Source organism: Drosophila rhopaloa, unplaced genomic scaffold (genome assembly GCF_018152115.1).
Source record: "Drosophila rhopaloa isolate 14029-0021.01 unplaced genomic scaffold, ASM1815211v1 contig_167, whole genome shotgun sequence".
Lineage (NCBI taxonomy): Eukaryota > Metazoa > Arthropoda > Insecta > Diptera > Drosophilidae > Drosophila > Drosophila rhopaloa.
The window spans coordinates 235,127-249,420 of record NW_025335047.1 but is presented as its reverse complement, the minus strand read 5'-3'; the positions used below and the strand labels follow the sequence as shown (position 1 = coordinate 249,420).

General features: G+C 42.6%; 1 protein-coding gene across 5 annotated transcripts in view; it reads right to left on the bottom strand.

The window, feature by feature from the left end:
* Window positions 1-14,294, bottom strand: part of LOC108043471 (polypyrimidine tract-binding protein 1) — a 147,348-nt gene that overhangs the window by 71,060 nt on the left and 61,994 nt on the right. The window contains exons 1-3 of one of the 5 annotated variants that reach the window (XM_017122195.2): window positions 10,309-11,028; window positions 9,179-9,325; window positions 6,865-7,291 (exon numbers count right to left, since the gene is read on the bottom strand). The exons of 3 other annotated variants lie outside the window; for them this stretch is intronic. In XM_017122195.2, the coding sequence (XP_016977684.1) occupies window positions 6,865-6,867 (3 nt within the window). In that variant the 5' untranslated portion in view covers window positions 6,868-7,291; window positions 9,179-9,325; window positions 10,309-11,028. Of the gene's footprint in view, window positions 1-4,935; window positions 5,797-6,864; window positions 7,292-9,178; window positions 9,326-10,308; window positions 11,029-14,294 lie in introns of those variants that run through there. One more of the 5 variants, XM_044458434.1, reaches the window with a different exon arrangement.

The following is a 14,294-nucleotide window of genomic DNA, read 5'->3' as shown; positions in this document are numbered from 1 at the left end:
GCCTTATTAACGAAAGAAGTACATTTATTTCTTCAGTGTAGACGAAAGGCGAGTCCTGCTCTGCTAGCCCTGCTAAGAGAGTATTAGTGGAAATTTAATATTGCAATTAATACAGCAACAAAGTGTGCATTGCATATTAATAAGTTAGTTTGTCGCTTCTAGTTTGAGTGAGTGCCCGAGTTGGTCTCTGGTTCTTGGCCCCTGCTCACATGCTTGCGAGCTCCTGCCAGTCTGCTAGTTTGGTAGTTTGCTGGTGTGCCAGTGAGCTTGTGTGCTCGGTGGATTAGTGCACTGGAGGGCAAACATTTTGCGCTCGTAAAAGCCAAAGTTACAACCCCGCAAGTTGGCTTAGGGGGTTGAAGGGCGCGCTTGGTTTTAATGGTCTCCGTCAGTCACTCATTCCGGCGCACATTCAATATTCATATTCATATTCATGCTCCTGGTCGCCGCATTTAAGCTTTTAATGATTTCGGAAAAGTTTGGGCCGAAATAGAGGAAAAAGCTGGGAGCGCCATTGGATGCAAAAACTTTTCTCTTAATGCGCTTAGCCGTGGCCGTTTAACTGCAAACTTAATTCGCAGCTACACACATTTTTTGCTATTTTTTATTCGAGATCTTTTTTCACGCGCCGCGTCGCCATTCAAAAGAAAATCTTGCGTTTTTATGGCTGTGCGCGGGCGACAAAAACTATTTGTGCAAACAACAAAGAAAACTTGCGCTCACAAAAAGGAAAATCATCATCAACAGCTGCCGGAGGAGCGGGACTAGGAGCAGGAACAGGAGCCGCGGCAACAACAACTAGACAACTACAAAAGCGCAACAAAAGCAATTTAAATTTAGCCAAAGGCACAGCAAAGCTCTGAACACTGAGCGTTGTCCGAGCGAACAAATTTCATTTCATTGCCGAGCGCGAAACGTTTTTAGTCATAACTTTTTAATTTGTTTGTCAGCGACAGGCAAGTTGCAACGACATTCGAAGACAGCCCAAGGTACAGTGAAGCGGAGAAGGAGTAAACTACTTTCTCCAAACATAGCTCTCGTTTTCACTTATTCACCCTTTTGAAATGTTAACTTTATAGTCTTTTTATAGTCCACTGTTATCAATTGAGTCGAGCCATATGTGCTAGCCTCTCTGATTAGCGTAATTGTACAAGTTCTTGTGAGTGAGAGATGGGACTTCCTAAGTCCCCAAAAAGTGTACTACGAAAATCGATTGAAGGCCGGATAAATCATAACAATGCTTAGGCATCATGTCCTGTCCTTCGCCCTGCTCCCACCCCATTTGCCCCCTGGTGAGCCAGCTTTGATCAATGCAAAAATGCTTGGTGTTCATGTCTCTGGGGTTGATTTATCTATTTACTCGGCAGCCTCGTCATCAGGGATACCAGGAATTGGAAGGGCGGAAACGGGACTCCCCTTTGTAGCTGTCAATATTTAAAACGTTGTCCTGTTTCGGAGCACACAGCTGCTGTCCCCCATGCTGTCCTCGTCCTGTACCACTGCGTGCTTAACAAGAGTTTATTGAATTTTATTTTCTCATCTCAATTTGATGCTAGCACGAAGCAATTCCTTTCTGCTTGCCCCTACTTATTTAGGGCAACATATTGCTTGCCCCACTTTCTTTTCTGGGCAAAAGGGAACTTTGTCACTGCTGCATTTAAATTTCAAATTGTTTATTGAGGGACAAAACCAAAAACATGAAAATAATTGAAATTTGGTAGTTGAAAAACACTTTTATGCAGCGCGCTTGTAAATCGCTTATTATAAAAAATGATATAAATTTCAACGCGCAGCGAAAACTTTTCCGCCGTGTTCGAGTCAAGTTTTTCGATTACGGATTAATGTAATTTTTTTCCTCATATATATACATATTTTTATACCCTTGCAGAGGGTATTATAATTTCAGTCAAAAGTTTGCAACGCAGTGAAGGAGACATTTCCGACCCTATAAAGTATATATATTCTTGATCAGCATCACCACGAGAGTCGATCTAGCCATGTCCGTCTGTCCGTCTGTCCGTCTGTCCGTCCGTCTGTCCGTCCGTCTGTCCGTCCGTCCGTTTCTACGCAAACTAGTCCCTCAGTTTTAAAGCTATCTGCTTGAAACTTTCCCAAAAGTTGTTTTTCTATTGCAGGTAGTATATAAGTCGGAACGAGCCGAATCGGGCGACTATATCATATAGCTGCCATATAACTGAACGATCGGAAAAGCCATAACTTTGGTGTTTGTAAAGTTAAGAAGTTGGGATTTTCTATGGGTTTTATTTTTGGCCAATCAATCCGACATACAAAATTTCATAATGATCGGCCGACTATATCTTATAGCTGTCATATAACTGAACGATTGAAAATGCCATAACTTTGGTGTTTTTAAAATTAGGAAATTGGGACTTTTTATGAGTATTAAGAATGCATCAAATGAATAATTTTGAAGAATATAATTTACAAAATATTCTGCAAGGGTATATCAACTTCGGCTCCGTCCGAAGTTAGCTTTCCTTTCTTGTTATTTATTTTTTCTTGCATGCTGACCCCTGCCAGCGCTCATCTAGTTTGTTTGACTTGGCGGCCCGGCTTGAAAGTTTGATGAATTTTTAAATTTAAAAAGTTTATTTGTGCGTTTGTAAGTTGGCCGAGGGCCGGCAGTTGTGGGGATTATTATTAGAAGTGCAGACTGACTGAATCCGGCACTTCAAAGCGAGTTCCCTGATGAGGTCGTGACACTTGCAAGAGCTTTTCCCACGAAGTTGTCCCCGCTCAACATGTTTATCACAATCCCTACTGCCTAATTTGAAAATTTTTTTATTTGCCCTCGCCGAGGAATCTTTCATGTTTCATTGTCAATATCCTTATTTAGCGTGCGGTTTGCTGGATTTGTTTCGTGGTCTTTATTAGCACCTAGGGGTTGTTTGCCTACGCATCAGTTTCATTGCTGTTTGCTTAGGCAGTTCACTGCTGCGGCTGCTGCCGACAAAAATATTTGCCACAACGGGAAGCACAGGTGGGAAAAGTGGAAAAGCAGCTGGTTGGGCCACATAAATACAAATTAATTTAAATACTACTGTATTCCGTTTTTGCGGGCATTAATAAAAACAACATAACGGAATTTGTTGCCATATAACAATAATAATTACACAAAGCAATGCAAAGGGGATCGATGCGAAAACTATTTAATCACAAAATATTTTCATGTACGAATGGCTGCATTTAATGAAGGCCAGATGGAAAATCGCACGAAAATAAAGTGAAAGACTAAAATCAACATTTAAATCGGCTAATGGATAAGGGCAGGGGTGTCAGGTGTTATCGAGGCGTACGTTAAACAAAATCAATTACAGACAATTTAACGTGTACGGTGTTCGGAAAGGGGGAAGCACATAATAGAGTCATTTAAGTACAGTTTAAACATTAATGAGGGTCGGGGGGTAATTGCAACAGCAAGGAGCTGCTGGCCACGATAAATCGATAATAAATGTGGCAGACGTTGGCCGTCCGTTCTGCCAGCTCGGCTGTTAGAATAACAAACGGAGCACACATACGCATCGTACGCCGACACTCGCATACTCGGATAGTTGGACACCTAATACAAAGGACACAGGATACGAGGGGCGATACACGACACTGAACACCGAGCACTGGTCACTGGCACACTAGGCGAACAGGCCACGTTTGTTTGACTCGCGGCCACGACAGAGGAAATACAACTGGAAAAGGAGCAGAGGGTCACACCCGGCCGTTCTATAACCAGGAGTGAGTGCCGAGGAGGCACAACTTTTTGCTTTCGTGGTGCAGTTTGTGCTAACAAATTGCAGCGACATTTTCAACGCCAACTAATCAATACGGGCGGCATGTTGCTGCCTGGGGAAAACGCAGGCGGAAAAGTGCTTAGAACGGCAAGAGGCGGAGGGAGCCGGAACAGTTGGCCAGGACAAAGCGTAAGTGCTGGCCAAACAATTGCGGTTAATGTCCGCCTACAACGCGATAGTTGTGACTGATAAAACAAATAATAAACTCAGTCAGTAAGCAATTTTTTGCATCTTCTTAACTTTTATATTTCGTGAGCCCACTTTGTCTTTCTTTTAAATTTACGAACTTCCAACAAAGTTCAGATCGAGTCCATAAATTCGAGTCGGATATAGAAATCCGATTTAAGGCTCATTTGTATGCTGGTCGGATGGACGAGCGGTTGCACATTATTTTATTACGCACAATTGACTCACAGAACCCAAGGAGTGACCCTTCAGGAAACGTGGGCCAATAAAAACGGACCTAAAGGCCGTACAAGGAATAAGGGTCGGTGTTCCATATTCATATTTCGTTTAATTGGCATTTAATTATCGTTCGATTCGCACCCTAACAAAGAAGGTCTCAAACAAGAGTGTTTGCGGTTCAAAAAAAATATTCAATTTATAAACTAGTTTTAAATAAGGTGAAAATTTGTTAGAAAAAAAATATAATTCAATAACTATTTAAAAAGCATAATCCTGGATTAAGAGTATATTTTTATTGTTTACTAACGTGTGCAAGATATGAAGGAATTATTAATCAGTAATTTAAGAAGGTACTGAAAAGTTCATAACGACTTACAACTATCTTAATGGTCTTATTAGTTAGATATTGACTGGCATTAAAATTAATAATTCAAATCGCAATTACATCTACAAAATCAACGACAACAAACAGGAGGACAACAGCAAACGATAAAAGACTAGGAATATATTCTAACTACAGCGGTGAGTGATGGAAAATGTTGAGATTAGAGAGCATATCCAAGCAGTAGAGTTACCAAAACAACAGGCAAAGCCGGAGTGATTAGGAGTTAGTGGGGAATGAAAGTTAATATCTACTTCTCGACAGGAAAATGACTGAAGGAAAACTCAAAGTGATCTGAGAGGAGAGAGTTGTCTTATAGCTTTTTTTAGTGAACACACAAACCTTTTTAGGAGAAGATAAGTGTAGTGAAGTTGGCGATGGCATAGAACAATCAGAAGATGCAGAACTGCAGCCGCTGCTGGCGCTGCTGCAGCCCCGAACGCTGGCCAGTGGCAGGTGATGGGGCAGCGTGAGGGGCAGTGGCAGCGGTGCTGGCCCCAGCAGCGAGGCCATGGGCCCAGCACCACCGCCCACTGAGACACCACCCACTGCAACACCACCGCCAGCGCTCAGGACTGCATTCGCTGCTGCGGGCGGCTGCTTCTTAGTAGTAGTGGTAGTAGTTCTAGTTACGGCTGATAGATTAACTGTATTATTTACATTGTTGGTCGGAGTGGTGGCCGCCGAAGTGGGCGTGGCCGCAGTGGCGAACATGGCCGACGAGGCCACCGCCGGAATGATGGTCAGCGGAGTGCTCGGCGCTGCGAAGAACTGCGTCGGCACCGAAACGGGCACCGGACCCGCAATCGGTCCGGCGATCGCACCCGGAATCTGGGCGCCTGCGGGCTTGGTCGGCGTGGCGGGGGAGGCGGCCACGCCCACGCCCACGGCACTGTTCACCTGCAGCTGCATGTAGGTCTGCAGCATGGCCTGCGCCTGGGCTTGAGCTTGAGCCTGAGCTTGGGCCTGGGCTTGGTAGTGGAACTGCTGCTGCAGTTGCTGCTGGTGCTGAACTTGCGCCTGGTGGAAAACTGCCGCCTGCTGCTGGTGCTGCTGCTGCTGCTGATGCTGGTGTTGCTGCTGCTGATGCTGATGCACCTGCATGGCCTGATAAGCGGCTGCGGCTGCTGCCGGGTGCTGCGGATGTTGATGCGGATGTGGATGCGGATGCGTGGACGGCGGTGCGTGCAACAATTGCATTTGCTGTGCGTGGTGGGTTCAGATTATTGGTTGTATTCGGTTTTTGGCGAGGATTTTGTTTTGTTTTGGTTTCAGTTTGGTTTTTGAATTGGTTTTTCTGTTTTTTTCGTAAATAAAATACAAAACAAATCGCAACAAACTAAAAAGTGTGTATGGAGTGGGCAGGACCCTTTCGACATCATCCGTTTGAAATTATAAACCGTGTAATGGGGCTGGATAAAAAGAGTGGGCTACAGGAAGTGGTTTGAGGGCAGAGATATAGATAGAGAATTCGGGTGAGAGAGATAAGGGGAGCAGTGAGAGTTTGGCGAGCGCTACCAGTGGATAGGTAAATCTACAATTAGAACAATAGAGAGGCGGGGAAAGATCGGTACAGAGAGAGAAGTAGAAAAAGAGACGGAAGTAGTTGCACAAAGATTTGTCCAATTTTAAAAGATTTAAGCCCGCTCACAACTTGGCCGCTTGAAAGAACAGTTTAAGCAAAGAAGACGAGAAAGTTTTTGGGGCCAAATCATGAGTCGGGCATCAGCTTCGTTTAATTAGATTTTAATGTCAATGGCTGGGTTGGCAACACAACCTAATAATAAACTATATACACGACCGCAAAGGAAGGTGTAAGATGAGCATTAAAACTAAAAACTAGTTCCCAAACCAAAGCAATAAATCAACTTAAAATTAAATATAAAGTATGTACAACTTAGCATTAAAGAAAACCATTGACATTGAAAAACCTTTGAAATACCCCGAAATATAGTTTATGGTTCAATTAAGTTATATTAGGTTAGCAGTATAGATTAATCATGGCAGAAAGATTTAACCAAAAAAAAAAGTTTAGGAATATAGATGGCTTTTTGCATAGTAAACTGTACAAGTTTCTTATATATTTTTAGTTAATAAATAGTCTTGGCATATTTTTTAATCAAGGTATACAGAGTTCCTGATTTTGATTTCGAATCTATTTTCTTATACATCGGGTGGATATTTAGCGGTTCTAATTTTTCGCTTTGATTTTTAGGCTTTCAGGTGCGTATTCGGTAATTTGATTAGGGTCGGACTCTGGGCGGAGCTTACCATGATTAAATCTTGTATAGGGGAGGACTCGGCCGAATTGGATGCAACGATTTCGCTCTTTACCGTTGCTGCTGCTCCTGCCACTGACGAACTGGGCGGCGGTGTGGGCGTGGTGGGTGTGGGCGTGGCGGGGGCGTTGGCGGCTAGCGACGCTTGAGAGCTGCTGCTGATACTGAGCGCTGCAATCGCTGCTGACGCCGTGGTTTCTGTTAACGCGGCAATGATGACAGTTTTATTGGCAACAACTGTTTATTTAAATAGCCTCCGCTTCTGTTCTTAGCACTTGATTTTTTCTCGAGAGTTGTTTTTTTGCGCGAGTCAAATGTTAGATTTTCGGTTTTTGGTATTTTTTGACGGGTTTTGAGTTTGGGAAAATTGCACTGGGTTGATAGGTTTTGTGGTTTGGTGAATATGTGAACTCAGCTTACTGTTATAATAAAATGCCAATTGAATTAGTTTTCGATGTTCGCTATGCCAATTGTGTGACGTAAAGCTTTACGCAAATTGTTGCTACAATTAGTCGATGGACAAAAACAGCTAACAAGTTTAGTTTTACGACTACTGAGTTTTGTTTTATTTTGAGCGTATTTTAAAAGTGTTTCTTAAAATTTTTAATTTGCTAATATATCACTACTGTGGTTGGCTAATTTTTTAGACGTGTATAAATATGTGTATAGATATTTGAAAACCGTTCGAGGATTGTTTAAAGTTCTGATTGATTGCAAGTTGATTGTAGATTGTAAAGATCGCTTCGATTGATTGATTAAGCCTCGAAGTTCTATAGAGCAAAGTGGTTCTCTTAGAGATTGTCATAGAATAGAGGTTCGATTTTAGATCTGTAAAGTGCCAAGGCTAGCAAAAGTTTTTATAAATATATGCTGTAGAGGAGATGTATATAAATCCTATATTACGCACGGGGGCGATATATCTGATGTGTATATGAAATACGCTAATTTCGTGTGATTGTCAAAACGCGATTTCTTGTCGATCGAGGCATTGATTAGACCCGGCGATCCCACTTTTACTTTACTCCCTTAAAAACGTTAACCCCTTACTGTATGCTAGAGACGAAGCTAGGAAAATCTTACTGTGGTTACATACAAATTTGATTGAGAGTGGGTCTCTGATTGACGCTGTTTACTTAAGAATTACAAATTGACTCTGCCTACAACCGATATTAAATCAGTATGCAAAAGAAAGGTATTTAGATATGCAAATTGGCTATTTTGCTTTATTGTTTTATAGTATCAATGTTTATACAACTATTCCTCCTAATTCTGTTTGATTTTTTCTCATTTTACGCAGCCTCTCTTGATTGCCTTCATATAATGGTTTATTGCCGTCCTTTGATGCTGATATGTTTGCTATTTAACGGGTTGATTTCTTTTCTTGTAAATATTTATTTTTTTTCAATTTAACAACCTTTACGTTCTTTCGCTTCTGTGTCGCGGTTACCTTCGACCTTCTTGGGTATCACCTTTTTCATTTCCTTGTTCTTGCTGGTTTTTCATTTGTGGTCACCTTTTTAAATTGATTTTTTCCGTTCGAATACCCCTTTAAATTACGCTCAAAACTAACAACCGAACATACAAATATATGGATATATAAGTTTCTATAAAATTCACAATACATTCGTGTATGTCTCAACAGGATCTCGATTTTTGTAAATATCTCTTGCAAATCTTCGATTACAATTAGTTCGTATAAATAATTTAAAATACTGTTCTGTACCGACTGAAATTCTCTGATTTAGCAACAATTCGCCACTTCTTGCCTGTTTCTTGTTTTGTGCCTTTCTGTATGGTTTTATTTTGTTCTTTTTTGTTTCTTCAGTTTTGATTTTTTAATGGATTCGGTTCGGTAATGCTTTGATGGCTGATGGGTTTTGGGCGGGGCGGGTTTTGGAGGGGGATTGGTTGGGGCTTAGAAAAATACCAGGGAGTTCGTTTGGATTTTTGTTGCCTTTAGCTCTGGATTTATTTCATTTATGCTGGGACTGGTCCGGCATTTCTATGTCGGTTTCTGATTGCTGGTCAAGAGATGGCAGAATTCGTGTGGTTATTTTCTTGTGATGTTAATGGTGGGAAATAAATACGAATTCAAATAAATAAATGGAATCAAATTTGGAATTTGTACTTTTATATATTTTCTTGCCAATTCAAAGCCAAACGTGAAGCTCCAAAAAAATCGAGGAAATTAATCATATGAGGGTGAAAATTAAGTAAAAAAGCTAATTGAAGCTTTGCACAAAATAAGAAACAACAAAATGAGACACAATGGTTATGTTTATTTAATAATAACTTGCTCTTATTACCAATAAAGTGTAGAGTCAGAGTCGTTGAAGTTGAATGGGAAGTGCAGATTTTGTTGGAAATATTTTTGGTGTATTATCTTGTTTTTTTTTTTATCAATATTTTTGTTATATTTTATTGCTGTTGTTGCGGATCTTGTAATTCTGACTCTGGAACAAAGGCAAAAATATGCATGGAATATTTCGCGATTTTGAATATTTTGTGCTCTCCTGTGCGCTTCAAGTGTGTAAATAATTTAGCATTTTTCGCGAGGCATTCTTTATCATTCTTCTTGTGAGTTGTGAAAAAAAACTCGTTTTGTGCCGGAGAGTCTCTCTCCATTCTCCAGGTTTTGATTAACACGCACGAAATTTCTTTAGCTTTACCGGTTTGTTGTACCTCTTTCGTTCTTGTTGTTGAGTCACACATTGGCTTGCTGCTAAAACAGGTAAGAAGAGAGTTAAGGCCCGTGAAACACCGCGTGGGCCGAGTGCCGTGTCTCCCTCGCACTCCGCCGACGTGTAATTACAACAATAAAAATAAACTACGGGAATTATTTGGATGCGTACTTAGTACACGCCAACAGCGGCAGCGACAAGTGGCCAAGAGTCTATGCTGGCTGGCTGGCTGTCTAGCTGTCTGTGTGCGGCCTATTGGAACGCAGGCCATAAGGTTTTATGGCCAGAAGTCGACTCGAATCGGAGTTAACTGAGGAAGACTACGTCTGCGTTTTTGCCTGGTATTTTGTTTTTCTTCTTTCTTTTTTCAGTTTGTGTTTCGTGTTTTTGCGTTTATTTTCGTGTTTTGTATTTTTTTTTTGTGGGCCTGCAAACACAAAAACGTGTTTCTTTGTTGGCGAGGCTCTTGGCTTTACCGGCTCTGAAATTTCTTCGCCTATGTCTGGCTTAAACGCAGAGAACAGGAGAGAGACGCAAAGACTGATGATGGCTCAGAACTTGTTGTTGCCAAGGCCCATAAGAAGTATCATCGGACCAAGAACTGGAGAGCGGCTCTCGAGCAACGAACTTTTGCCAGCAATTCTGGTTTCGCTTTACTCGTTATTCGCTTATTGTTAAATTATTACTTTTGTGAGCACAAAATATTCTTTGTTGTTCTGTTGTGTTCTTGCTGTTTTTAATTTTGTTTTTCTTACATTTTAGAGAGCACAAGGTGCGATAGAGACACTAGGTAGTGAAAATTAAAGTTGAGTTTTGTGATTGGGACTTTTAATTTGATTCACACGCGCAAAATGTGAAAACACCACGAAGTCGGAAGCCGGAAGTCGAGTCGATTTTACTTTTCAATAAATGATTGTGAAGCTTCGATTATAATATTATCGGGGACTGGACCTAGACTGATGTGATCTGTTCAAGTCGGGCACTGGATGCGAACTGCGCGTGTTATTTTCTTTTTATCATTATCCGCGTGCTATTTGCAAGGCGTTGTTGCTGCTGTTGCGGCTGTTTTCGATTTGAACCCGACTTTGATTTGGATATTGAAATTCGTGAGTGAGTGGAGAGTGTGTGAGAGAGTGTTCTGGTAGCTCCTGCTTCTGCTGATGTTGCTGCCGTGCTGTTGCTGCTGCTGATGTTGATACTAGCGGTGGTGGAGAGGATGGCGCTGGCGTTGGCGGAGGTGTGTGGCGGTGGTTGGTTTTGGGCGCTGACGGCGACGGCAACTGCGACTGCGACGCCAACTTGCGATGATGGCTGAACGGAACCAGGAACAAGAACAAGAACAATACGAGCTACCGACCCGATGCTACTGCTGCTGTTATACTAGGTGATTCGATTCGACTCCTATAGAGAGCCAACAAGCTGAGCGGCGGACAGAGTTGGAACGGGTTAAAGCAAAGACTGTACGAAGACTGAAGTAAGAACGACTGGCATTCTAAGGTAATATACCTTTTTGTTTCGGAGTCGAACGGCGCTGCCGCAGTCGCAGCCGCAGTCGCTGTCGGGATTGAATCTGTTGCTGCTACGCCAGCAGCGGCAGCGGCAGAAGCGGCGCCGCGTGCTAACCAAAATAAAGCAACAGTGGGCCCAAGAACCGGACTCGGGCTCAAAGAACGAACGCGATTGCGACCGCAACGGAGACGAGCGGCCACAAAACGAAGCGGGACTCGGCCGTCGTGGGCAGCATTTCTCCTCTTGGCAGCGACGACTCCGAAAATATGCGGTATGAAAACGAGGCATCAGTAGCACACCTTTTGGGCCTTCTCCTGTTCGCCGTTCTCGCTCCCGCTCTTTCAGCTGTTGGTCTGCTACCTGTCGGTGGACTTATTGTATTTCTTCCTCTCAGATGATTTTTTCAGGTGCGCAATTATCAAGTCATTATTTTAAGCGAAGCACAACCAACTCTTATATTTCCAGAAAGCAGCATATCTTTGAAAGTCGCTTTTTCTTCAGGGATAATATAATCATTTTCGTATAAGACTTCTGAGGATCAGAACTGGAGAACACAGCTCGTGGCCAATTACCCGAAGGATGCCTCCAAGGCTCCCCCTTCTTTGTAGTTGTTGCTCTTGTAATCGCAATTGTTGCAGTAACATTACTGGCACACACACACCAACACACATGTACACATATACACGCGGGCAGGACTCACGCACACACAAGAGTCCTTTCACGTGAGACAGAAAATGCATGCGCCACGCGTGTGCGCCACCCAAAAACCAGAGGTGCAAGTGAGAGGACAAGTGTGCGAGCGAGAGGCAGTGAGCTATGGCAGCAGCAAAAAAGGCAAAACGACGTCGGCAGCAAAATCAACGAGAAAATAATAATTGTTACACCTGCTTCGGAAATGTGGCAAAAGGGGGTGACACACACATACACCCCCTCACAACCGAAGCTCGCTCGGTTTTCAGGTGAGCACTTGCCACCCCAAAACGCAATGAAAAGTGCCGAAGTGCGGAAAAGCGAAGCTCGCCAAGGCTGACGAAGCGAAAGCGAACGGAAAAGCCGACCGAATTTTCCCGAGTCAACCAGCCGACGTCGACTCCGAACGTCGGCAGAGCGCATGACGCCAAGGTGAAAATTATGCGTAGGTATGCGGGCTGCGTGGGTGTGCTTCCGATGGTGTAGGTGGGTGGGTGGCTCAACCTCAAAATAAGGGGAAAAACCCGAGTCACGGTTTGTTGTAAGGGGTAGTTGCTTCTAACAGTATGCTGAGGGGTGGCCAACAACTGTTAAACCAAAGCTACACTCCAGAGCTTTCTGCTAAAAAGGGAAGCAATTGCCCCGATAAGCACTGGACTTTTTTCCCAACAGTTTGGTTTTTCATACTGAATACTATTTTAAAAGCAGTTCCTGTGATTTTCTCGATGAAATAGGAACGATCACTGGTGGAGCTGCAAGAAACTATCTTTATTTAATTAAATATTACTGGAGGATCTATGCCTATAGTCACACAATCTTATAAGAGAGCTATATTTCAACTTTTTGAGTCACCTTCTTAGAAATAGTCTACATAACAATGATTCAAGCCCGAAGCTAAAAATAAAAGGTTTAATTGACATTTAATTGAGTTAAACCTCAAACATACATGTCCACTTTTAAATGGTGATCCAAAGAGTAAGACTATGGGCTCCAAAGAGCCAGGTTTTGGGTTCTCTTTTTCTTTAATCAATTTCCAAATGAAAATCGTTCTTAAGATCTAAAAATGAAAAGCCCGGAATCACCGAGAAAATAAAACACATTTACTGATATACCAGATACACCCACCAGCACCAGAAAATCCCTTAATGCACATTTTCTATTGCCAGCATGCCAACAAGGCTTTTGTTTTGGAGCGGTGGAAAAGGGGAGAAGCTCACCCAATGAGTTTTAACTAATCAAATAAATTTCGCTTACAGTTCTTATTGTTTTTTTCATAAGAACCATTGAGTCGGCTGGTGCAAAACGAAGGTTTTAGCTTTGTCAGCTGGTTGGTTCAGCGGTTCATAAGCCACCCCAATTCCCCCACACATTTTTTAGAGAAGCGTTAAAACCGGCGACGAGCCAATGTCTGTGTGCATAAAAATCGCTTTGGTATTGTTGCAGGCGGCAGTTGTGCCAACAGAAAAAACAGGGGCCATAACAACAAAATGGGCATCAGCATCATCATCGATGACGCCGATGAGAGCTTTGTACTTGTAAACGGTTTATGGGATTCACGCGCAATTTGCTTGCAACTTTCAGGGAACTCCACTGGACGAAAATTATATGATCTAGTTCAATTTTGTGGTCTGGTATGTAAGCATTACTGAATATTTCTAGTAGGATATCGGCTGATATCGACTAAAAAAATGGAGTATGTGTCTAGGTTGGCTTACTGAATCACAACAAATATTCATTTAGCTTTCTTGCATCTAAGGTAAAGTCCTGCACCGCAATTCGATTTTCTTCAGTGTACTTTTTGTTGTTGTTTCAAAGAATAATGGGGAAAGGTCTAAGGGTCGAGGTGCACATATAAAACAATATGCGCTTCGATCGTTAAATGATTTGCGTTTGTTTTCGCCACCGGCCCCTCAGTATTAGCCGGTATTAGTCCCAATGTCGTTGCTTTTGTAATAACTGCGATGGGTAGTTGAAAAACAGCAACATAAAAGAAATGTAAAACGCAGCTTACCTGCACAGAGCATCAAACACGAGAGCGAGGGCAACAGAAAATAAATTTCAAGCTCTAATATTGATTAAGCCGTAAAAATTGGTTGCCGAAAATGTTATGGCCCGCTTTACATATAATTCCGCTCAATTGGCTAAGCAATCTGAGATTAGGGTCGCGGGGGGCTCTCCTGCAGCCCACTTGTTGGCAACATTGTTGCAGCAACAAGTTGTCCAGGTACAGCCATCGCACCAAAGACAAACACAAACAAAGCCGCACAGACTGCATTCTGTCTATGTGCAACTTGCAACAGCGACATGCCACTCCAGACACATGGCATATATATACGGCTCGAAGTATGTGCATGTTGTGGCTGCTTATTTATGTGTGTTTGTCCGATGCAGTCGCATAATTGTGCAGGCCAAGTCGCCAGAATGTGGGCCAGAAGTGTGCGCAGGTGTGGAGAGGCAGCAGTTAGTCGAACGGCTCAGGCATGCAACAGGCAATGAATCTCAATCTCGGCAGCGTTGTCGCTGAGCCGGGTCTTGCTGCCAG